A 24,740-nucleotide genomic window follows, 5' to 3' on the forward strand; every position below is an offset into this window, starting at 1 on the left:
TTCACACCTGTTTAATTCTTATTCTAGTTTCCATTCAGGTCTCAGGGCTTTCGGTTTCATTTCCAGTCCAATTTCCAGTTCTCCCTGACCTGCACTATAGTTTTGCACGATGGGGAACTCATGGGGAAATGATCAGATGAGTCAACAACATCAACCCTGGCATATAAGTTAGTTATTCCTGCGATTAATCAGAAGAAACAGAATAACACTCCCCACTAATTTCACCATAGGCCTCTTTGGTTCCGTGAGCAACACCAATGACGAAAGCAGCGACCCACTGACGTCTCAGGCCCCTGATGAGTCTGATGCTTCTTGAGGAATATCCAGGTGTATAAAACGGCAGCAGAGCTGAAGGTAAACAGAAAGACAAAGGAGAACGAGAGTGAGGAAACATCGGAGCAGCAGTGTGGACATAAAGAAGCGACTCAAGATCAGGAGTCTGGGCAGCACAGCAGAGAGAACCAAACCAGACAACTTTCTCTAGCGCACATGTAAGATTTTCATTTGTATCACAGTAATTCTGGGGTTCCTTTGAGAATTTGTGTTTATTTTTCGTATTTGGTGGGATTTTAGTTTTGGTGTTATGCCGGCTTCCATCTGCTTTTGGAAACTCTTTACTAATAACTAAAAGTTGCGTTTTACATTGAATAAACTACTTGTTTTGGTTTAAATAGCAATTGAAGGCTTTACACTTCTTGACGAAGGGTAATAAAACTCCTCGACATATCCGCGCTGTGCACAATTACGCATGTTTTTCTTTCTTGACAAAATTGAACTGAGTTGCTTTAACGGTGTTTGGTAACGGTTATTTCCCTGACAACCTTTCGAAGATAAACGCTTTTATTTAGTTTCTTCATTCAACATCGAACTCTCACTGCACTGAGAGTCACAGAACTGAGTAGTTAAAAAGAAATTTTGAAGCAAAAGTTACTGATAAAGGTATTTAGACTTCAGGTGATAATTTTCCTCGTGGTATTTTGATGGAGATCGCAAGCGTTTTCTCAATAACTCTTTTGAATTGTAAATTTCAATACCATTTCAGATTAGTTGCGCCAACACAGTCAAAGTATGTGGTATGTGGAATTAAATCTTTAGTCCTACCCTGTGACGGCGACGCGCGCAATTGCGCATTGGATTCCGATGGCTTCTTGTCTTCTCTATGTCAAGATCGTCATCAAAGGGGAAAATTTTTTATAGTTTATTCCACAAATAGTCCTCTCTTCTTTGAATTTGCCTCGAGAAACTGAACTGGACTGTTGCGCGTAATTCCGGATAAAGGATATCCTTCCTCTGTCGGCACGATCAGATGTACTTTCTGTGTTCCAGACCGAATGAGCATAACTCTTCACCATTTCCATCTTCAGGTATAAAGCGATGGTACAACGAACCGGCCCCCACCTGCTTCTCCTAATAGCCCTGTGCAGTGTGTTGTACTCCCGGACCCTAAGTCTACCGCACACAACCATAAGGTAAGGGCAAGCACGTGTTATTTCCAACAAAACGTATAGAGAAGGAAATGTACCCAACACTGTATGGTAGGACGAACAGCTTTTTCTTTAGACTCTGGAGCTGAAACTTTTATGTTCTTGAGTAAATTGTTTAAGTTATTGGTTTTGCTGAGCGCAGATGACATGGATATGAAACTGAAAGAGGGGAGAAAGTTTTCTCGGTAATAAATACCATGAGGTATGCGATTAACTGTTTCCATAGCTGAATGAACCGTTCATTAAATGTAAGCATCGGACTTCTACAATAACGACCAATTTGGAACTATTTAAGAAACTTGTTGGGGGTAAAATTAGAGACATTTGATCATCATTTGTCATTACACTATCATATTACTGAGAAACTTACATAATTTTTCATACGGAAAAAGTAATAAAAGATTCTGTTACAATCATAAGCACGATGGGTATGTTTTAAATGGTTTTTAATGCCTTGTGAATCTGTGCAGAGCGACGAGACACGCAGACGGTCTGTTTACCAGCGGATACAGCAAACTCCTGGGACAGCTATCAGCACGGAGGTACCTGGAGTCTCTGATTGGAAAGCGGGTCAGGTAGGTGAAATAATCCCTCAGAAAGCATGCTGAATTTCGCTTTTGAGAAAGCTGTGGTTCTTTCTCATGCCCAACCCTTTTCTTTTTATTAAATATATATAATGATTCATGTTTAGGCTTAATAAACTCGTGTGTAAATCTGTCAATCCGGACTTGAGGAGCATTTAGATGCGTTTAAAATATTTTCGGATTATAAAGAAATGTGAAGGTTTCAGAAAATTATAAATAAATGAATAAATAAACAAAGCTCATTCTCTGTAGAAAATTTCTTTGTTCATTGATCAAAACCACAGTCGAGGACCAGTTGTTGACCATAAACCATCAAAATATAAAAGTAAAGTACAGTTTGATTTTTACCTTAAAGCTATAAATTAGGTTGAAAATTGATTTTTCTCCAAACCCCCAAAGTTCATATTTTTTTTCATTGATAACATTTAGTCATATAATCAAATTAAATACAAACAAAAGAAATGAGTTTATGAAGACTTCATAGAAATGTTATATTTATTTATATTTACAATTGAAAGAGTTTATGCATTTTGTAATTGCACACATATTTTAAAGGTTAATCAGTGACATCACATCTTGTTTTTATATATTCTAGAGGAACACACACCCATTCACACACGCATGACAGCATGAGTCACAGACCATGAGCTGCACTGAGCTTGCATTAAGACCTGCTGCCCTCTGAGCTATGGTATCACTCTGCTGTCATCTCTTCTGTTCAGTGATGAGCTGATGGATGAGCCAGCAAAGCGTCACACAGACGCTATCTTTACAGACAACTACAGCCGCTTCCGCAAACAGATGGCTGTCAAGAAGTACCTGAACTCTGTCTTATCAGGAAAGAGAAGGTAGGAATCAGTCCTTGTGTTCACTTTTTATTTCACTGTAGTAGTTTCTGAAACTGCTTATGGATGAACAGAAGCAGACATTAAGAAAATAATGGAGCTAAAAGAACATTTACTTTGATTATTTCACTCCATTTTGATGGATGCTGCTTTTTTTGATGTATAAATGAGCGTGATGGTTGCAAATCACAATAACCAGTTGATAAATTGATAAAGTGGCTCTGCTCAAATGTATTTATACTTTTTTTTTATTTGGGTATTGAGTAAAGCAAATTTAGCTGAATATTGTGCAAAACATGCAGCATTTGCTATAAGAAATCCTAATTTTAAGGTTCATTGACTAGACTGTTTGAATTACCTGGACATGTATTTGTAAAGCTACTTTTTTACAAAAACAATAAATACAGAGTCCGTCGGATAATCTGTCCATTTGATTATGTGAAGAAAAAGACCTGTAGAACCCCAAATGGAAAAAAAAATCTCTGCTTGAAAATGCCCAGACAGTAAAAAGACAATCAACTTTGCTTAATATATTGGCTTGTGCGTCTTCAAAACTTTGTCACTTCAATCACTTAGTACACAAATAAAAGCGGTACACTCATCTAACTAGAAAAAAATACACTGAACAATTGTTATGGTTTGTGAAGAAATATGGAAAGGAATAAAGACAAGTCTTTCAGATTATTTAGACCTGTCAGGTGTTTATTTAAAAATTAAAAAAAAATTGTGGACCTTGAACCCCTCTGTCCTCCCCGATGTCCTTACACCACACAGCCTAGAAGATCCTGTAACCAGCGAAGAGTCCAGGGATGAACCCAAAACCTTCCAGGAGAGCTACGACGACATAAACGTAGACCATCTCCTAAACAACTATCAGCTGGTAAGTACAGACACATATGCACACTTATATGCAGTTACTTGCAGTTACACGTGTAGCACACAATGACATAAATCATTCCTTACCGAAGCTCCACTCATATTTGATTTGAGGCCATTGCTAATGTAGCATTGTTTTTTTAAATGCTAACATCAGGTGAAAACATTATTTGACTCCACATCATCTGCTCAGTTTTGGTGCTACTTTTGCAACATGTGCTCCAGACATTGTTCAAAGTATTAGCAATGGAGCTGCTCTGCTCAGATATAATCAAATGTTCTTCCTGCAGCATACGTAGTTAATAATGTGTTTGGAACATATGGGGAAAAAAAACATCAACATCAATGACACCTATTGGTTTCTTTTGACTCAGAATTTTGGGGCCTTAAGACGTGAGGCATGCTCATGCCAGCAAGTTATCAGCCTACAATCATAAACTGTACAGCTGCAATGCACAGACATATTACCAGATAGTTAGTGCTAATTAACAGATTAATGAAATCCTAGATTTGACTCACCAAAACCAAATGCAAAAGTTTTGGGCTGCCTGTGCCACACAGCAGGCCATATTATTTGTCAGAATTTCATTAAAAAGTGCTAAAAGGCACCAAAAGCACAAACAATGTTAAAAGGTCCAGTTTTATGACAAGTATGAAGCTAAATTTCTGAAGTAACTTTTCACACAATTTTCACACAATTAGTACCAGACTATTAGTCAATGCTGTATTATGTATTGCAGTTTTTAACCTTCCTCTCTGCCTTTTCTTTGCTGTTCTTTTTGCAGGCACTTTGAGGAGAAGCCCATGCTCGAGTGAATACCTCAAGTCATCCTCATGAAACCATTCATTCAGAAAAAACAACACCGTATTAATCCAAAGGACATTCAGAAGTCAACCAACAATGATGTGTTCTCCAATGTGGTTATCTAGCTATCTGTTCATCTACACAGTACACGTTTTCACTGTATATATACCACATATATATACACAATGCTAATCGCAAAAGAATTTTCGGGCCGCACTGAGCAACATGCATGTGTCAACAAATGGCAGCAGTGGATAAAAAGGAGGTCGCTCTTCTTCAATTAAACATTTCTGGGGAACAACAGCAGTGTTAAATTTAAGAGAAATGTGTCCCATGAACTTTCAGTTGAAAATTTGAGCCATTGACTATTGATAGAAAAGTGTTTGTTTTTTTTAAATAGCATACCGGTTGATTTTCAGTGGATATACTAGCTTTACTGGCCAATATCTCACTTTCAATGGAAGATAAACTTGATTAATCTCTCACAAACCTTAATTTGTCAGACAAAGGTTTAACTTCCAGTGGAAAAAAAACAATCCAGAATTTTATCTAAGGATATTTGGCCCCATCCGCTTTTGGGATTTTAAATGGCCCAGTCAAGTTAAACTAAAATAATAACACTCAGTCCAATTTCATTTGCACACAGAACGTAATCGGTCCCAGTAAATTTCAGTTGGCATATTTACTTTGGTTTTAACTAACCAGCACTTGTCAAATTAACTTTAAATGGAGCATTCAAATCTATGTGATTAAATTCAGACTCATTTCATTAACTGTCAGTGGAGCATTGGTACAACCGATCTTCAGTGGAACATTAACAGTGTTAACTTTTTGTGAAATTACAGCTTTATGCAAATTTCATCAGACTACTTGTTACATTTTGATTTTAAGATGACTTTTTTCTATTAATTTTCAATGGATAATTTCCCCTGATTATTTCTAATGGTACAACTTTTCCATTAAATTTAATCAATTAGTTGACATGTTGAATGTTAATAAAACATTGGTTTTTATGTCTTCATTTTTCATTTCAGGGTATCTGTAATCCTCTCACATTTAAGTAAAGCATTTGTCCACTCAAACTATAAATGAAATGTGATTTATTTGGTTTCCAGCCAGTGGTGCCATTTGTAAATTTGTTTATTTAGAAATGTTCAGTTGACCCATTTAATGTCAACAGAACAATAGTCAAAAGATTGACAGTGGAAGATTTAATTGATTTCCTTTCAACAGGATAGATAAATTTATTGCTCTTTAATGTACAGTTGTGTTAAATTAAAGTGTTGTCCCAATCATTTTCAGTATTGCAGTCATGAACTGTGCACACACCAAGTTGTCAGAGAATTCATAAATGTTCTTTTCATGGGGGATTCACAGGCGAGGAGGACACACATTGAATGGACACAGATGCATATAATCACTTTACATTATTCAGTATGTAGAGCAAGGAAGTTATAACTGTGCATAGACCTGCCTTTAGTGTATTTAGTGATGTAAACCAGTCACCAAATAAAAGATTTTGGTTTATTTTTCAAAGCTGATGTGTTTTGTCTGCCTGATTGTTTGATGGGTAGAGATCTCATTGCCTTTTACAACCAGCTGATCGTAAGTTTGAGGACAAAAGTTTGTTTAGTGGGAATCCAAAGAAAAGTTGGCAAAAGGTTGGGGTTGGTTTTTTTTCATTCTTAAATGTGTTTCAGTCAAGGAGGCAAATGTTTTTGGGTCAAAATCAGCATGTGAGTTGTTTTTCCTGAAAGCTGAACATTAAAACAGAATGCTATCTCTCTTACACAATCCCTTTTTCCCCCTCAGATTTTAACTGTTTTAAAATATTATTGCTACTCTGGGTCAACCAATCAGACCTTCTCAATGAAAACACCATGAACATAACGTGTAGATGACAACATGTCGACACATATGAGCATGAAGCACCAAGCGGCCTTTACTTTATCCCTGTGGGTTTCATCTGATTGACATAAAGATTTGTGACAGTGACATAAACAAACTGGATACACCCTGAGTGCATTTCGCCTCAACCATTTTCAGTGCCCAGAGAAGCAGGTGTTTCTGTGTGGGGATCCTATCAGGATCTATTTTTAACAAAAGGGAATGTGTTGCCAATGGCGATTCACACTTCATGTCTCTTTTAGGACCCTTATGTCATTTATTTAGATTCACAGTCAGTCAACCGGAAAACATCTATAGCTTTAAAAAAAAATTAATAAATCAGTCAGTTAGTAAAAAATACAGATCATGTTGAGATGATCATACAGAAAACAAAAAGAGCATGCCCCCTGTGAAAAATATGTTGACCACACCACATAAAGTTCTTTTATATAAAGTTTGTTTTAGGTCATCTCAGTCACAAGTTAAAATTAATGTGGCGTATTATAACCTGTGATTCCTCAGCTGTCATTTCTAAATTACTGTAGGATTACTTATCACACAGAGTCTTGAACTTGTACATTTTCTAAGGGAGAAGAAAACCCTTGGGGACCCTAGAAAACAATGAGGAGGAATTTCAGCACCATGGACAGTGACACTGGGATATTATGAGTTTTACATCTTTTGGTTTTTAATTTCTTTCTGATGTGGTTCTTCTAAATGTCTGCCCCGGGATGGGGCTGGATCCTTGTTTTTTGTCTATAGTTATGTCTATTGATACTTTGTATTCTTGCATTTGTGGCATTTGGAGTTTTGTATTCTTTTACTTTCAGCAGTTATTTGTGGTTGGTTTCTTTATGTTAATATTCTCAGACCTTCTTAGCTATATGAATTCTGCTGGTGTTATACTTTGTTTGCATTTGAGTTTTCCTGTATCCTGTTGTTAAGTCATTTCTCTGTATTAGGTGTTTTTCTGTCTTGCCATTTTCTTTATTTTGATTGTCATCTGTCTCTGTTCCCATGTCTTAGTTTTTAATTCCCCATGTCATATTTTCTGATTTAGTTCTGCTGTGTCTCCCAGGTGTCTCCTTTCTGCCCCTATCATCCCTCTGTGCGTTTATAGTCACTGTCTCACTTTGTTCTTTGTCAGATTGTCATCAACACTTTGCGACTTTATGTATGTAAAATTAAACTTTACGTACTTTACTTAATTACTTTACCTAGCATTGTCTTCTGTTGCTGTATCTCCTTCAAGGTTCAAGGTTGGCTGTAACAAGGTTGTGATGAGGGGTTATTTGAGTTACTGCTGCCATCCTATCAGCTTAAAGCAGTCTAGTCATAGCAAAAAGGGTGATGATGTGTCTTCCCACTCACTTGAGGCAACACTGGAGATGACAGGCTTGAAAAGAAAAGCTAAAACCACCTATAGAGAGGAGAGGAAGGTGTTTGCAACAAGATTGCAATACTAAATGCTGCCCTTTCAGAAGAATATGCATTCGAGAAGCTGAAACAGAAGAACACTTGATTGTCAGATTTGTTTGTCTCCCTTTATCTTACTGGATGATACTTTTTTGTTTTTAGAAAGAAAATAAAGAAAAAAATTGGTTTAGTAATAGTATAAAATAATTGCTCAAAACTAAAGTTAGTTTGGAAACAAAAATAATATTAAAAAATGTCAACTTGATCTCAAATCTTTTTTGACAATAAACCTGATTGGTATGTTTCTTATCGTGCTGTAAAGCTAAATCAGGGTTTTCAGTTATACTTGTGTTGATGGCCATTGACCAATAAAGAATGAGAACATCCACAAACTATAGATATTAAATTCAGGAATTTATGTCATTGGGTAAATTAAATATATGCGCACTAGAAAATGATGGTAAGCTACTCACAGTAAGTGTTCATGAAAGAAAAAAGCTTTATATGCAGCCATTTAAGTCAAATATGCTTGTGTCCATTCAGACTTGTGCAGATGGCTACTTTATTTTATTTTTTTCTACAAACAGGCTCAGGTATTTTAGGCCATAACTTGATAAACAAACCAAAAAATCTTATAAGGTTATACTCCCACACACGGACACAAATCCTAATGAGAACATACAAGATCTTTGTTTTAGTGTTTACCTACACAAACCCGATAACAAAAAGAACATTTTAAAACCCGTTCAAAGAGCTTTCAAAGCCATTCTATTGTAGGAACATACAGTTAAAAATGAAGGCTACAATGCTGCAAGCTATACTGCTCGTCACCACCTTCATTAGCAGTTGAAGAAGTAATTAAGGCATCACTCTGGGTTTTCAATTATGAATGAATACTTGGAAACCTCAATGTTCATGAGCGCTACTGTCAAGAAGAGTGGCCCAAAATTTCTCCACAACAACGCGAGAGATTCATAAACAACAAGATGACAGTTACTTCAGGTTATTGCTGCATTATGAGGTACAGGTTGGGGCTCCATAATTCTGCAGTTTGGTTTAGCTTTCGTTAAATAACTAATGTCACAATGCAAAATGTCACGTGCTGTTGCTCATCTGGGCTTGCATGTAAATAGTTTTAGAAGCTGGCAAGTTCAAGATGATTTTTTATTATGTTCAAATACATAAAACCTTGGCATGGACAGAGGGTGTACTTTGGTTTTGTTTTGGCTTTTTTTACCATGAATGTATGTTTTCAGAAGGAATCAATAAGATTTGGACTGGGTGCTACATAAAGAGCTGATTAGTGGAAAAAACCTAATGTGATATGATTTTTTTCTTTTTTCTTTTTCTTTTCAAAATCAAAATAGTAGTGCTAATGGCTCACACTCTCCTAACGTCACACCAAAACCACAAATGAATGCATCTTGCTCTGTTGTACAGTTTGCCTAGTGTAGTTTATTAACACAATATTCTGATATAAACACAATTCAGCTTTTAGAAATAAGTATGTTACACCTTTGATTCCTATTTAGTTGGTCTTCACAGTTTTAGTGTAAGTGTGTCGCACTAGATAATGGACTGCAGGTCTGTTGTGTCATGTCTAAATGATTGTATCATGACTAAAGGTCTAAATGTAGCTGTGCTTTCATCCATGTTGTCATTCTTCATGCCATTTAGGAGACATCTCAGTTATCCCACTGTGAGGTTCCACAGCTTTGCTGTGTAATGACTCCCACTGTGGGAGAGAAAGGTTCCCTGAGATGAAGTTCAAGTAGAAAGTTCTCTCATTGGTACTTCTCACTATTCAGCATAGCATCAACTCAGGAATCAAGTATCATCACATAAAGATTTCTTTGTTTTTTTACTACAAAAAAAATCTAACAAACTCTCTGTTTTCCTCTTTCCTATTGCTAAACTTTTGGCTCTTGAAAGGCTCATCCATGGAGTTTAGCGGGGTCCAGTTTTCCCCAAAGCAATACTTCTTGATAATTCGGACAAGTTCCACACATAGTGTCAACTTATGAGGGTAAAAAACCAAGCCAAAGCTGAAGCTGAAGTTTGCTTCAAAAGATAAATAGTTCCACCAGTGTTTATGCACTTATGATAACTACCCCCAGATTGTATCCCTAAGTGGCTATGTCCATCTTTTATGTACAGTCTCTCCTTTGCATGCACAAACCTGTCACGTCTACCTGAAGTAACAACATTTTAGACTTTGATATGTAAGTTTTGTTGTCACCATCTGCTGACAAGGAAAGGAAAAAACTACTGGTTAACTGTTAAGATTGTCTGTGATGTTAGAATTTCTCTAAATCAAGCTGAAGAATCAACATGACCTTTGTGGAGAAGAACAAGCTGCCTTTGTTCATGTGTAACAGATAACTTAAAATACTCTGGTTAAATCAAAGGTTTATAGTGAACATGTTAAACAACTCTTCTTCATAGCTCAATGCTAATCTACATTTCGGATTTCTCTTTTAACTGATGCTTATGTTATGATTAATTTACTGTCCTTTGCCATTTTTACTATAAAGTCCTTAAATAAACCAAAGAGTAAACCATGCTTGCCCCCAAATGACTGAATTCTGGCGTTAGGTAAAAATGTAATTGCTTGCTTTCAGTTGTGACTCACTTTGTTTACAGGTGTCAAAATGGCAGCAGATATTTGACTCATAAATGTCATAAGCAACATTCTGCAGGGTGGACCCACATGCAACGATCTTATAATTAGAAGGTGTTACTTGTTGTGGGTGAAAAACTTAAATTACTTTGCTGATTCAGTAAAAGCAATCACCAATTTCAAACTGTGCGTGCACAGTAACACTTTGAGCTAAATGCTCACAGTGACGATGTTGACATGCTGATGCTTAGCAGTCCTTACCATTTTCACTATCGTAGCTCAGTGAGTTAGCCTTGCTAACATTTGTTAATAAATCTGTCATCTTCTGCCACGTTGCCAACCAGAACTGCCTGCAGAGATCATAGAATTAGTTTTTCCTTTAGGAACACATGACAGGAAGTAAAGCAAAAAACATCAGGGATAATGAATTCATTCATTGTCCAGTGTAGTCTTGAAAAAAGACTACTGCTTATATCTGCTATACTCTATTACAGCCACCAGTGTGGTCAGTTTACATACAATCATCATGGGCATGAACGCTCAATGAATGAACAGTCCCAAATACCCAGCAAAATTGGTTTTGGAATGGATTAAGCAGGCTAAATTTATGGAATGTGCCAGGAAACCAACTAGTTTAAAAGAAGTCTACCAGTTCTGCCCAGATGACTGGTAGACAGATAGAATTATGCCAGAAGCTTGTTGCTAAAAAAGTGTCTGGTTGAGATGTTGCTTGCTCAGGGACATTTAACCAAATGTTAGTAGAAAAATTAATGCCACTGTAAATAGAAAAGTCCACGCAAAAGATACACAGGTAACTATGTCCTCATTTAAGCATGGCAGTAGTGTATACCTTATATACTTTATACAAATATATACATAAAGTTTTTAAAGTGTGCATGGTTTTAAACACATGCAATAGCCTACACATCAATAGTGTGGGCATGTGTGTGTGTGTGTCCACTCTGTGATTACTGCCTGCTTTGTCGAGGGGCTTCACTCATTAACTATCATCACTGCTGATCTTAATGGACCAAAACAGAGTAAAAATAGACGGGGAGATAGGGCTGCAGCCTTTTAACACCGAGCACTGTGGGTGGGTGTATGCGTCCATGTGAACGTGTGCGCTTGCTAAAGCTCAACTGCTCCTTCTACGATTCTGCTGAAGACACTCATGCATCCACAGAGTCATAAATCCAGCATACTGCTCAACTTAGCACCTTGTTGTTGTTGTTTTTCTCTCAGCACTGTTCACTGATAACACAAGACTTGGTTGCAAACCTTTAGTAAGTTCATGTTCTCTCCACTTACCTCATACAACAAACAGCAGAAATTATTTAATATCAGCTCGTTAGGTGAAAAGTCTGATTTGCGCACAAAACCTGGGTCACACAGAAATGAAAGCCCTTTTGATATTTGTACAGGTCCATTTATCAGCTGCCCTGGAGCTTTTGAAATTAATTTTGCAGTCCAGTCTCACAGCAATTTTTGCAATGCTGGGTTTCACAAACTGTTTGTGTGCGCAGGCACATCTGCAAGGCTATCAAAAATGAAACAAACAAAAACAAAAAAAACCAAAACAAATGTAGATGAAGTAAATTCCCTGTGGTATCCAATTTCTAGTGTTTCCAGTGTTAATTCTCTGTCATCGTGTTTAGTGTTAGTCGTCATGCAACAGTTTTACTTTTTCTCATGTGCTCTCATTCCTTTCACCAGCTTGTGTTTAGGATTTTCTCAATTCTCTAATGTGTGCCTCTTAAGATAAGCTATCTTATCTTATCTTATCTTATCTTATCTTATCTTATCTTATCTTATCTTATCTTATCTTATCTTATCTTATCTTATCTTGTCTCCTCTGTCATCTGTGATCAGTTGCATTTTAGGAAGTGAGACAACCTTCAGCCTGGCATACTGAGAAGGATTTCAGGGTCAGAGACAGGAGGAGAGAAGAGGTTTACCAGAGGAAATATAATTGCTGAAAAGGTGCATCCTTTGTGAGAATATTTTTTTAACCTTCAGTGTACAAAAAAGGGGTGTGACACAGTTGGAATACGCACCACTGTAAGAGGAGGATTCTTTAAATAACAAGTCCTTTCATATTCATAAGTTGTTTGCGTTATTTAAGGTCAAGGTTTAAGGTTCAGTTAAGTATTAAAAGTCAATGACATGCTGAAGTGCATGCTTTCAGCTTTAATAATTGGACAGACTAAGATCATTTTAAATATAAGGACTGTTATTAACCCACTAACACCGGTGGGATTAGTGGGTTAAAGACTATCGGTTAAAAGCTTCCATGAAAGAGCACAAACCAACCCATGAAGTCCAGATTGTATCAAGGCACAAATCTGGGGAAGAGTACAGAAAGATTTTGTCAGCATTTTACCCTATCTATCAAACTTGTTGCTCTACTGTTTTCTATCACACTTTCATGTTAAGGAATAAGAATCTAAGGGCGGCACAGTGGTTAGCACTGTTGCCTTACAGCAAGAAAATCCTGAGTTCAATTTCAGGGCCAGGGTCTTTCTGTGTGGACTTTGCATGCTCTCCCCGTGTCTGTGTGGGTTCTCCCCTGGTACTCTGGCTTCCTTCCGCAGTCCAAAGACATGCAGTTAATGGGGAAATGAAACTCTAAATTGCCCATAGGTGTGAGTGTGAATGGTTATTCTAATAATAATGGATTGCATTTATGTAGCGCTTTTCTAGGCACCCAAAGCGCTTTACAATTCCATTATTCATTCACACACTGGTGCAGGCAAACCACAGTTGTAGCCACAGCTGCCCTGGGGCCCACTGACAGAAGCGAGGCTGCCATATCACGCCATCAGCCCCTCTGGCCAACACCAGTAGGCGGTAGGGTAAAGTGTCTTGCTCAAGGACACAATGACCAGGACAGAGAGAGTTGGGGGATCGAACCGGCAACCTTCCGGTTACAGATGAGCTTCCCAACCGGTTAATTGTCTGACTCTCTGTGTTAGCTCTGCTACAGACTGGCGACCTATCCAGGGCGTACCCTGCCTTTCGCCCTAACACAGCTGGGATAGGTTCCAGCCCCACCGCGACCCTAAAAAAAGGATAAGCGGCAGAGGATGGATGGAATAAGAATCTATACACAGACTTAGAGGTAGGCAAGGCTAAATTTCAAATGCATTTTCAAAAAACAGGTGGTGAAGCAGTCCAAAGGAAAATAAAGCCAGTTAAAGGAAAGGCAACAGAATCCCGCAAGTCCCGGGAACACTCAAAGGCCCATTAAAGTAGTTTTAAGCATAAGGTGACAAAATCTAAAACACACAGCTGGGTAACATATGAACCAAATCACTATATACAAGAGAGAAATAACAATTAAAATAAAACAGGACATGAAAGCGTAACTACATGGGGAGACAAATGTCGTGTTCCAGGTACCTCGGAAGTCAGCTGTCAGAGCTTGGGAGTGACATCACTTATGCAAGAACTTAACAAAAGAGATTGACAAAAAAGGGTTAGATGGGGAACACTAAGAAAAAAAATAAACAAACAGAAACTGGAACTGAGAACTATACAAAGGAAAGCAATAAGCAAACTAAGAATCAAACAGAACATATTTAAGAATAAACAGAACAGGAAAGTCCAAACGATGATATATATACACACAGAAATTCTTACGGCTTTTCTTTTAAACTACTGAAATCTGATTAGATCTGATTATATCACACTAGAACTTTCATTAAAACCTGCCTCCTGTTTTTAGAACATTTACAATTACTTGGAATGGATGAGATCATTGTTGAACTGTACATCACCAGATTAAATCAGAACTGACAAGAGCACAAGCAGCCAGGCAGACGCAAATTTTTAAAAAGACACACACACACACACACACACACACACACACACACACACACACACACACACACACACAAGACCCCTGAACAACAGCTGAAGCCAGATTATCTAAACCCCTTAATTTAGGTGTAAATATGAAAGCCACCATGTATTCTAATAGCAACTGGTTCCACAATTGTGTTTATTATTCAAGGCTGGATTACCAGCCAAGAAGAGCGTGCAGTTCCCCATGGGGCCAAGACCTGCAAGGCCCCAAAATATGTACAACTAATGCACAATCGTGACTTGAATTATTAAGGATCTGTTTGCCTAATGTAGAGGGTCCCTGTGTTTATCTATAATATCAATATTATTTCTGTACACATTATACTTTGTACATGCACAATGATAAATAAATTTGAGCATTAAAAAAAAATCACAAGCTACATCACGGGTGGTAGGTAAGCAAACTGGAAAAGGCCACCATAGCTCATTTTGCCTCTGTGTTGCCCAGTGAGTCAATCTGGTACATCGCTTGTTTCCCAAAGGATGATTTGGGTGTCCGGGCTGCCTTTGTCATCGAAATAAATTTGTTTATCATGAGACTTGGTAAGTACAGACGTACAATAAATTATTGCCTCAATACAACAGCTACAGCTGCTTAAAGAGTACAGGTCAAATATTTCCCACCAAAATATATAAAACATATGAAGCTGGATGTTTCTCAAAGGGAGACAGCAAACTTTCTCTCATGGATTAAGGTTACAAAATATTTGAGCCTGCTTGTAGCACAGCAGTGAACTTGGTTTGTTTGTTATGCTCCATTCTTGATTCACTTCCTGTTTCATTCTTGCTGTGCTGGAGGCGCTCGAATGACAGCTTAATTCCAGGGCTTTTACAGTTCAACTTTGGTGACACATGGCCAATTGACCTGTGGAAGTCACTGCACATCAGGATCATCAACCTGAAAAACACACAGCTCACATGGTCCGGATGTTGCCTTGACATACACCAACCCCCGCACCCTCTGTCCTTGGGCTAAAATGAGCTATTTATGCAAAAAAGCAGAAAAAGCGTGAACTTCAAAAGAGGCAGATAAAACACCCAAAATAGTGACAGAAGAAACACAAGAGGGATGACGGGAGAAATAAAGACATGGATTTCACCATGTGGTGACGCTTTATGTCATCAGGAGGCTTCAGGTCCTAACCTGCACGCTGTGATTAAGTAACCATGGTGTCTGCTAAACACCTGTTTATTAACACACATAGTAAAGCACACACACACACAGAGGTGGAAGCTGAGCCTAATAACTCTTACAATAAGCAGCATCAGGTCTGATTGTGTTGGAGATGTGTCTCGCTGCGGCAGGCGATCAATAAACCTGCGGGATAAATGAGCCTCAGTTGCAGGGGGAGCAAAAGGCCACAGCACAGATTAATCAGCAGCCGCTGCAACAGCTCCATCAGCAGCTCTCACGTTTTACAAAATCGTCCATTTAGTTCCATCATCATGACATTTTCTTACATGTCAGGCGTACAGCTGCTGCTCTTCTCTCTATCAGCACATCTGTGGCTCCTCAGTTACTTTTGAGCCAAATCAGTGGCTTTGCATTAGGTCATTTGTGGTCATTTTATTTTAAAGACACATTTTATTTTAATATGTAAAAATAAATATTACTGGCTCATTCATTTGTTAAGCAAACATACTTCATTAGGGTATGCGATTTGCAGAGTGGTACCTTCCATATTTCAAATTATCAGAGATCAAATTGCAGCGAGATAATATTTTTAAAATACCTCAGATATATTTCTTGTGTTTTTCTCTGTCTGCTGAACACGTCAGTCAGGCTCTGATTAAAACTGTGAGGTTCCTAAACAAAAAACAAGAATTAGGCCAGTCCAGTGTTTTCAGTTTTCATGCCAAAATAAGCAACCTGTTTGTTTTCAGTATAAAACTGTTTCAGTATATAAGATGGACACTTATTGGTTCAATTGTAAACTTCATTTAGCACTGGCTGACATTAATAGTCATATATTCCAAAAGAACCCAGAAAAATAGTCATAAAATGCAACAATCGCCTTTGCTTTTAATTTAAAAGCCCCAATGTTTTTGGCTCCACTGACAGTCTTCGGGCCTGGTGGCTCTTCTTAAATTTGGACACAATAACAGGCTTCAGGCATAACTAATAAAATCAATAAGGATGGTTTAGTTGAGTCCTAAACACTGGGAATGAGACAGCAAATGCAAAACTTCTGGCTATTCTAGTTGGCCTATCCTCCTGAGAACCGAGGAAAAAAAAATCTTCACATTGAACCTTTTTTGTGATTTCCTTCCTCTTTTGGAGCTAAAAGAGGCTACCCAAACACATGCGATATCAATGGAAAGCCCCGGATGTCCTCTGTTTAATACATCAGGACTTAGTAGGATAGCTCAAATAAATCAAAAGATCTAGACCAAAAACAAATGGCCTTTACAGAGGACATTAATGAATAGGCTGGTTCTCAGGAGGCTATTGTTAAGATTAATGTTGTTTTTTATTTTCTTTTAGGTTTCTCACATAACATGTCCACACGGATAGAGGAAACTATTTTTGATAAGAAATGTGTTTTTTACAAGGCCCAAATCAAAGAAACCTAATTGTAAACCTTAAATATACACCAGCTATTTCACAGTGAGCTCTGACAAGCGCACACCTGTAGTGCACCGAGGCTTTTCTGAGAACCACGTCACAGCTCCATCTTGCTAAACAGAAATCATTTCCATGCAAGAGCTAAATGAATGTTGGCTTATGTTTTTATGCGTCATCCCAACAAACCACACACACGCACACACACAGCAAGTCAGCGAAAAGCGAGCGAGGTATAGATAAAGAGAGGGAGAGAGAAAGAGGCGAGAGACAAATGGGCTGTTCTCCAAATGTCAGAGGCAATCATGTAATGTCAGTGATGCTATTTGCAGCTTCATAACTCTTCTAAACAAACGATGACTGATGCAAGCAAAGATTTTTAAGAGGAAACTGAAGACAGATATTTTCATTCCAGGAGGAACTTTTGTTGTGAGGGTTTATTTTAAAAGCGGATTTTCCAAGAGCACAAGGTCAGACTCTCAGGGATGAAAAAATGCATTTAAATGCTAACGTTAAACTGGCACTTCAGGTTTTGCAGGCACTTTATCGAAAAGCAGAACTGAGTTTATGATGGGTATTGGAAAATTATTAATATAATAACTTTGATAAATGTAACACACTTCTAAAACTTCTGTCCAGAATCTCCAATCTGTTTGTAAAACATTAAAAACTGGGGTGTTCACAAGATACCCATGAATGCTACAGCAAGGGCTTCTTCAGGTTCACTGTGGTGTTATTAAGACCTCATTGAACATCATGTAACACTCCTACATGAGAACACAACCCCAAATTATTATGGTGGAACACCGCTGAGGAAAATGTAGTCAAGGATCTTCCCCAGCGTAACAACATGTAGCAGAAAATGTATGGATGCTTGAAAGCACCACCTCCCTCACTAACTACATGTTAAGCCCTTCAGCAAAGAAAGGTGCACATTAATCTTCAGTGGTGATTCACCACTGAAGATTAATGTGCACATGAGAGCCGCATCTTTGCTGAAGCTTGGAGAGGAAATGCGCCTCCAAGGCAGCTCCTTTATGAGGTGATCAAGGAGCCAGGTGGGGCCTTGAGTTTCACAGGACTGTGGCTATATGATGATCGTACAGCAAAGAAGATTAACACAGGTGAACGAAAATAATTTATTTTGAATCTTCACTGTAATAAAAGGATGCTGGACCATGAAATTTTGAGGAAAATTATGTAAATATGTGATTAATGTCAACACTCCCCTCTGGCCTGAATTTGCAAGACTGGGTCCAGTGCTGTACTCATGAGTATAAAGACAGAAAGAGGGAGTGAAAACTGTACTTTTTCATATTTGTCCTAACCATGAGTCACCATGCTAGCCTGCCACAATGGATTCACTTTTTAAAGAAGAACTATTTCTTTAGTTTTTTTTCCCAAAAACTGACCCCTGTGTAAGAAGATGTACATGGTAGGTATATACACTACAGGTACACCTCATAAAACATGAGAACAGATTATACATTTTCTGGACATAAATGTGTTTTTTTCTTTGAATACTCTGTAAAATAGGCTCTCCATAATTCAGCTGTTTTATTTAAACAGTGTTAACATAAATCCGTACAAGCATACATGACCAGTTATCCTATAATCCACAGTATCTTGCAAAAAGATACTGCAAGATCACTTCAGTTCATTTAAATGTCCTGCATTTTCCATGTGAAGAGCAAAATAACAGTCAAATTTCATAAGTTGACAAATGTCCAAAAGTTGAATCTGTTCATCTGGACGTAGCGTTTTGTGGGAGAAACGTTTCGTCACTCATCCAAGTGACTTCTTCAGTCTCAGCTGACTGCAGGTTTCCCCAAACCTTATAAACAGTACATTTGCATAATGACTGAAACCAGCCCACTGAAGGAACAATGGGCTGTGAGGTCAGTTCCTTAATCATAATTATGCAAATTCTCATGACCATTGATCAACAACCACTGACCAAAACCCACTGATCAAAGAACACTGATCAATGGCCATAAGTATCATTCACAGAGAGTTGGGGAATGGCTGCAATCACAGCATTGTAAGATGGCGAAAGATGTACCCTTAGGCCCCCTCCTCGATTCAGAGATGGTCTTTCCCTTTTCACGTAAATGGCCTCCTTGACTCCGCGCTCAAACCAGCGTTCTTCCCTGTCCAGGATGTGTACATCCTCATCGTTGAAAGAGTGTCCACTGGCCTGTAGGTGTAAATAGACTGCAGAGTCCTGGCCCGATGAGGTTGCTCTTCTGTGTTGTGCCATCCGCTTCGCCAGAGGTTGTTTAGTTTCCAAAGCGTACACTATGTTACTCTGTTTGTGTCGGGGGACCCGATCCTTGGGGTGGACCAATTTTTGGCGCAGCGTGTTTTGGGGTTTAAAAGCCACAGAGACTCAGTGTTTAGAAAAAATGCGTCTCAACTGTTCCGATACTCCTGACACATATGGGATCACTACAGGTTTTCGCTTGGGCAGCGGTTGTCCTTCTCTCCTGGATCGGCTGGAGCTTTCTTTAGGTGCCTTTCCAGCTTTGACAAAAGTCCAGCTGGGATAACCACATTTACTCAGAGCCTTCTTTATAAGATTGGGGAAACCTGCAGTCAGCTGAGACTGAAGAAGTCACTTGGATGAGTGACAAAACGTTTCTCCCACAAAACGCTACGTCCAGATGAACAGAATCAACTTTTGGAGATTTACTTTCCTGGATGATTGAGAATGCATCAAGAAGTTGACAAATGGTCAAAAAATACAGAAAAGCTCAACTTTCCTTGTGAATTTGTCTGTGTATCTGTATATGGGATTTTTATCTTTTAGGTAAAATAGCTTGTTTACGTGATTTACCTAACATTTCCTCATAGTTTGTTGCTGTTTATACAGTTTGAAATGCTTTTACAATCAGGCATTAATTCATCTTATTAAAAGAAATTAAATATTTCACAAGAGAGCTTTGGCACTGAGAGGCTTTTTTCATTTAAGTCATAGTCACAGTTATAGATTACTTTAGTGGACAGGAGATAGAGAGGTAGCAAGCAACACTGCCCTCTGCTGTAATAAAAGCTGGCAGATAGAACCGAAAACAAATTGTTCACATCTGATGTATACAACATGGCCATGGAGGCTGCATATTGATTACAGTGGCTCTGTGGGAAATTATTAAAGAGAAATATTTTGAGTACTTAGGAGCTTTAAATGCAGCAATTGTGTTATACTCACAGTTTCTGCAGTCCAGCCTGAAAGTAGTCATCAAGCATTAAAGTTTAATAGTCATTAGTATTACATGTTAAAAAAAAAAATCTCATAGTATCGTATTAACCCAATAAGGTGCTTTGTTTACAGGCTGCAGGTTTGTTATTTCAGAGTTTGAGAAAGTAGAAAAGAAGGCAGAGCCTTCATCTATCAAACTCCACTCGTGTGGAAACCGCTCCCAGTTTTGATCAGGGAACAGACCATCTGCACTTTTAAGATAACGCTTCACTTTCCTTCTTGATAAAAGCAGGATCAGGAGACCTTAAACCATTATCCTTCAGTTATGTTGCTGTACGATTTCCCATGAAGCAGAGCGTTTCATTTCATGCTTTCCATTAATTTAAATGCCACTACTACTTGTCTTCTATAGGTAATGAACCAGACTAAACTGAATTGGTACCATATAAATAAAACTGACTTAAGTATCACTTAAACTAAACTGTGAAAATTTAAATTCAGTTTTGATTTAGTTTAAATATACAGAATTCAAACTTCAAAGCAGTGTTAGCTGTCAGTGTTAACTGACAGCAAAGACATCACTTCTTATTGCAAACTAAACTGATGAGTGCAGAAGCTTTATTCAGCTTCCCTGAGATAAATGTTGTGTTTTTAAAAAAAAATAAATAGAATACAAGGTAAGGTTTTAAAGAAACAATGTATTTACAGGAAACAAAGTACAATACAATAAACTTTAATACTTATATTTCCTGAATATCAAAAAATTTATTTAAAACTACTAAACAATTTACATTATCTAAAAGTTACATTACAATATATTTACACTCATTTCATTTAAAATAAAATAAAAGTCCTTATTTTGGGTTTTTTGGCATCGTCTTCTCACAGTCAGGTTATTTTTTGTGTTCGATTGTGTCAGTAGTTCTTTGAGTGTTTCACTCAGTGTTGACTTCCATATACAGGTTTTGGGAAAAGTACATGCAGTGGAGCCATTTTCAGGTCGAGCTTATATAAAAACTTCCACTCTTGTCTGAAGTTTGGACAGTGCTAGCGGAAACACTGCCGGCTCAGAGGTTGGCTGCTTTAAAAAAAAAGAAAAAAAGAAAAAAAAAAAATCTGAATAAAATTCCACAAAGCTTCCATCACAGTCGCCTGATGTTCCTCTTGCTGCGAGTGCTCCCCGGTAGGAGCGGTGATGTCTTAGAGAAGTTGGCTCGGGGCGTCACGGTTCTGCAGGGGGTCGAGCCATGGAAAGACTCCTGACAGCGAGTGCAGAAGGTGAAGAGACAACTAGGGCGAGTGCACGTAGCTTTCTGAACCTCATTCAGATGTGTTGCTGGTGAGCCGCAGCGCTTGCAGGCACGAAGAGACTCGTGCTGCTTCAGAGTGCTGGCAGCCTGGAGAGAAGATTGAAACATGGAGGTTTGTTAAAAACAAGGCTATAAAGAACATTTATGCATTTCCTACAGTGAAAACATCATTTGGAAAACTAATCTTGGCCATCAGGTTGTTTTTCAGTTCTCTGTTGCATCAGAGTGAATCGTTGAAAACGACGCTCACCTGGATGTACTCGTTGAAGCGTGAGCATCGGGAGGTGGGTGTGCTGCCCCTCTGAGAGGCAGCAGCCCGTCTGGTGGTCATGCAGCTGGGGGTGGACGAGGAGGATGATGATGAAGATGGAGTCTTTGAGGAAGCCATGGTCTGCATGCAGGACAGCACCATCCTGGAGACGGCCACATCTCTTGTCAAACCAATACCCCTCTGTCTCAGAGAGTTCCTTGACTCCTAAAAATGAATTAATCAAATAGATTAGAACATTTGCAGCTTTAGCAGTATAGTGTTATTCATATTGTTGCAAGAAAAACAAAATAAAGAAACTAAATATTCTTATAGAAAGAATGACATGAAGTGTGAATGCGTCATCCTTTCTTATAGCTCTAACGACCACCCGTTACATGTTTTCCTTACATATACAACTGTTCTTTTAAATAACTTGTAAGAAGACCTGTATGGTAGGTTGTGGTCTTTCTTACGATGTAACTACTTCATAAGAATCACACTGATGGCCTGAAGCACAAAAGCACTGTCTGAATCAGTGTCAGGTTGTGCGAGTTTCCTCACCCTGAGTTCCTGCTCAGCTCGCTGACACCGCCTCAGAGCTGCTGTATCTTCACAGATGATTTTCCTCCAAGTCCTGCTCACTTTCTTACAACTGTGAGGTTGAAAAAGGAAAAGTAACATGCAATTAATAAGAGCACAAGATTAGCAGTTAAAGTTTCAAAAATTAATTCTGACATCAACTAAATTCAAATTTCCTTACTTCCAAATACATTTATCCAGATAGGACAAAGTGAAGGGTTTGTAGTTTACCTAATGAGGTCCGAGTCTTCCAGAAAGGCCAGGATCTTTGTCAGGATACATTTCATGTTTCTGGCCAGCAGAAACTGAAAGATATCGATGTACTCCAAGCCCATCTGACGTCCAATCACCCGATCCAAAAGAAAATTCTCTGCAACTTTTGTGACAATGCTCCAGTCGTACCTAACACGCACAGAAAGACAACAACATTTTATAGCTGCGCAAGTGTAAACCAATCCAGATGAACACCCAGTCAAATGAGATGTCAAAATCTTACCTCTTATTCTTCTCATAGCTCTTAGCAAGTTCTTCACACACAACCTGCTGGAAGTTCAGTATAGGCAGGGGGCCATCGCTGTGATGGCCGGATGGGGTGGACGACGAGTATACCGCAGTTCTCCTCTGGGGATGAACCACAGGAGTGCAGACTGCCTCCGGCTGAATAGGGGCGCTCCTTACTTGGCATTTTGAAGGAGAATTATGTGGAATTCCTTGATTTGTAGAAGTAGACAGCACTACTGTGGGCTTTCCCAGGAGGTGGTCATCCTCTTCGTTCTCATGGTGATATTCAATCTGACTGTTTTGCAGAGACAGATAACCACTGTCCTCAAACTCCAGAGTCCTGTCATGCACTATGCCAGTGCTGTTTTCCTTGTCGTGGATTGCACTGGTGTTGTTCTTCGGAGAGAACAACACAGTGGTCACCTTTACAGGGGAACACAGAGGTTTGATGGGGATGGGCTCTTTTATTGGGGAAGCTTTGGCCTCCACGGCAGAGGCTCTTGGAGATTCGCACGCGGCAAACTTCATGATGATTCCGTTAGAATGAGACATATGCACTTTGCAGATTTCTAAGTAAAGGAGAGAAATAACAAGATTGTGTTAGGTTTTACGGAGTGCACGGGACTGAACGCAACACAGCTTCCCAAATGCAAGCTAACCAGGCCACATTAAACATCAAATTTAACCTATGAGTGGCTAGACAGGGAATAAAGCTATAATATAAACGTTGTTGTTTAAAGGGGGGCATAAAGGTTGAAAACTTTTCAATATGATAGTTTTCTAAAGTCTTGATTTTGGCGCGATGCAAATTTGGCGGAAATGTAGCGATGACGTGAAGCTACTTGGTTTTCGCCTATTTATGGTGTCTTTGGTCAAACGTATGTTAAATAACATGAACTGGACATTAATGAAAGTATGATGGACGTTAAATAAAATTCTGCAATACTACCAAGCTATATTTGCGTGGTCTCAGATGATAATACGGTAAGTAGTTTGCCACTAAGAAGCTACTTACGACCCACTCCCCATACCGCGAACAGAATATCGGTCCGCTAAAGAGAACTGTTAAAAGTTTAGAAAAGGTGCGTGACTCCTCTTACCTTACTGTTGCGATGTCGTTATCCACAGAAGAGTCCTTTCAGCAGGTGAAGTATCTTTTCGACTGTCGCCCGCTCTTCCCAGATTAAATACTCCTCAACTGAAAATCCGCCAGTTGTAGCCTCCCTTTTGAAATCGGTGCGCAAATGGCGCAAACCAATCACAGTGCAGGGGGAGGTTGTCTCTTTAAAACGTCAACAAATGAAAGCTGGCTTCAGTTTCGGTGACGTCACCACGCAGTGAACGTGTTGCAAAACTGTCGTGAAAAAAAACATGGCCTTTCTGAGCGCCATTCAGCGTTTGAAGCTGATGTAAACAGATATTTCTCACGCACTTAAACGTAAGAAGTTTCTAAACGTTAGCCGATCTGAAAATCGTGGTATGCAAGTGGCATCCTGCGGAACGTAGCATATTTTGCAGACCACAAATATGCAAAAAACAAAATAATATTTCTAAATCCTATATTTTGATGATGGCACTTCATTCTACATCATGGTACACGCGAAATAAGCCTTTTAAAGTCTTTTAAAGAGTTGGTATGTTCGGAATCTTTAATGCAGCTTGAAATTAGAGTTACTATTGAATAATTCTGTGTTGCTTAACACTGGAAAAAAAATAAAATTATGCATGCACTAATTATGAGATTTTGGGTGAAAATCGATACTACTGTTTAAATAGAATTTATTAAAGAATTTATAGAATTTATTATTAAAAATCTTTATCACACAACCTTTAACCAATTAGGCATACGATAAACATCAGCCATACTGAATTTACCAGTAAATACTGGTAAATTCAATTACTAATTAATTATTTGCAGGGTTTCTGAAAAGTTTGAAAGGTCCACGGATGTTTAATC

The 24,740-nt window shown here is 38.5% G+C and overlaps 2 protein-coding genes across 2 annotated transcripts; one reads left to right on the plus strand and one right to left on the minus strand.

The window, feature by feature from the left end:
* The first annotated feature begins 315 nt into the window (after positions 1 to 315).
* Positions 316 to 6,135, plus strand: vip (vasoactive intestinal peptide). The gene is made up of 6 exons (XM_005474399.4): positions 316 to 491; positions 1,365 to 1,469; positions 1,955 to 2,059; positions 2,791 to 2,916; positions 3,688 to 3,793; positions 4,575 to 6,135. Coding segments are annotated over exons 1-6 (453 nt in total). The 5' UTR covers positions 316 to 489; the 3' UTR covers positions 4,584 to 6,135.
* A 14,725-nt stretch (positions 6,136 to 20,860) lies between these two features.
* fbxo5 (F-box protein 5) lies at positions 20,861 to 24,040 on the minus strand. The gene is made up of 6 exons (XM_003438218.5): positions 23,884 to 24,040; positions 22,779 to 23,352; positions 22,514 to 22,684; positions 22,265 to 22,355; positions 21,704 to 21,928; positions 20,861 to 21,540 (listed from the first exon to the last, which is right to left on the minus strand). Exons 2-6 carry the CDS (start codon positions 23,333 to 23,335, stop codon positions 21,286 to 21,288), a joined length of 1,299 nt encoding a protein of 432 aa, XP_003438266.2. The 5' UTR covers positions 23,336 to 23,352; positions 23,884 to 24,040; the 3' UTR covers positions 20,861 to 21,285.
* Between the last annotated feature and the right edge of the window lie 700 nt (positions 24,041 to 24,740).

This window comes from Oreochromis niloticus, linkage group LG13 (assembly GCF_001858045.2).
Source record: "Oreochromis niloticus isolate F11D_XX linkage group LG13, O_niloticus_UMD_NMBU, whole genome shotgun sequence".
In the NCBI taxonomy this organism is placed as follows: domain Eukaryota; kingdom Metazoa; phylum Chordata; class Actinopteri; order Cichliformes; family Cichlidae; genus Oreochromis; species Oreochromis niloticus.

What these genes read in the sequence shown, in the direction of transcription:
- vip (XM_005474399.4), top strand. An exon ending in CTGATTGGAAAGCGGGTCAG is followed by an intron (nt 2,060 to 2,790) that starts GTAGGTGAAATA and finishes TCTTCTGTTCAG; the next exon opens with TGATGAGCTGATGGATGAGC. An exon ending in GTCTTATCAGGAAAGAGAAG is followed by an intron (nt 2,917 to 3,687) that starts GTAGGAATCAGT and finishes TACACCACACAG; the next exon opens with CCTAGAAGATCCTGTAACCA.
- fbxo5 (XM_003438218.5), bottom strand. Translation starts at nt 23,335, where the DNA reads ATGTCTCATTCTAACGGAATCATCATGAAGTTTGCCGCGTGCGAATCT. An exon ending in GAAGACTCGGACCTCATTAG is followed by an intron (nt 22,356 to 22,513) that starts GTAAACTACAAA and finishes TCAACCTCACAG; the next exon opens with TTGTAAGAAAGTGAGCAGGA. An exon ending in GCTTCAACGAGTACATCCAG is followed by an intron (nt 21,541 to 21,703) that starts GTGAGCGTCGTT and finishes TCTTCTCTCCAG; the next exon opens with GCTGCCAGCACTCTGAAGCA.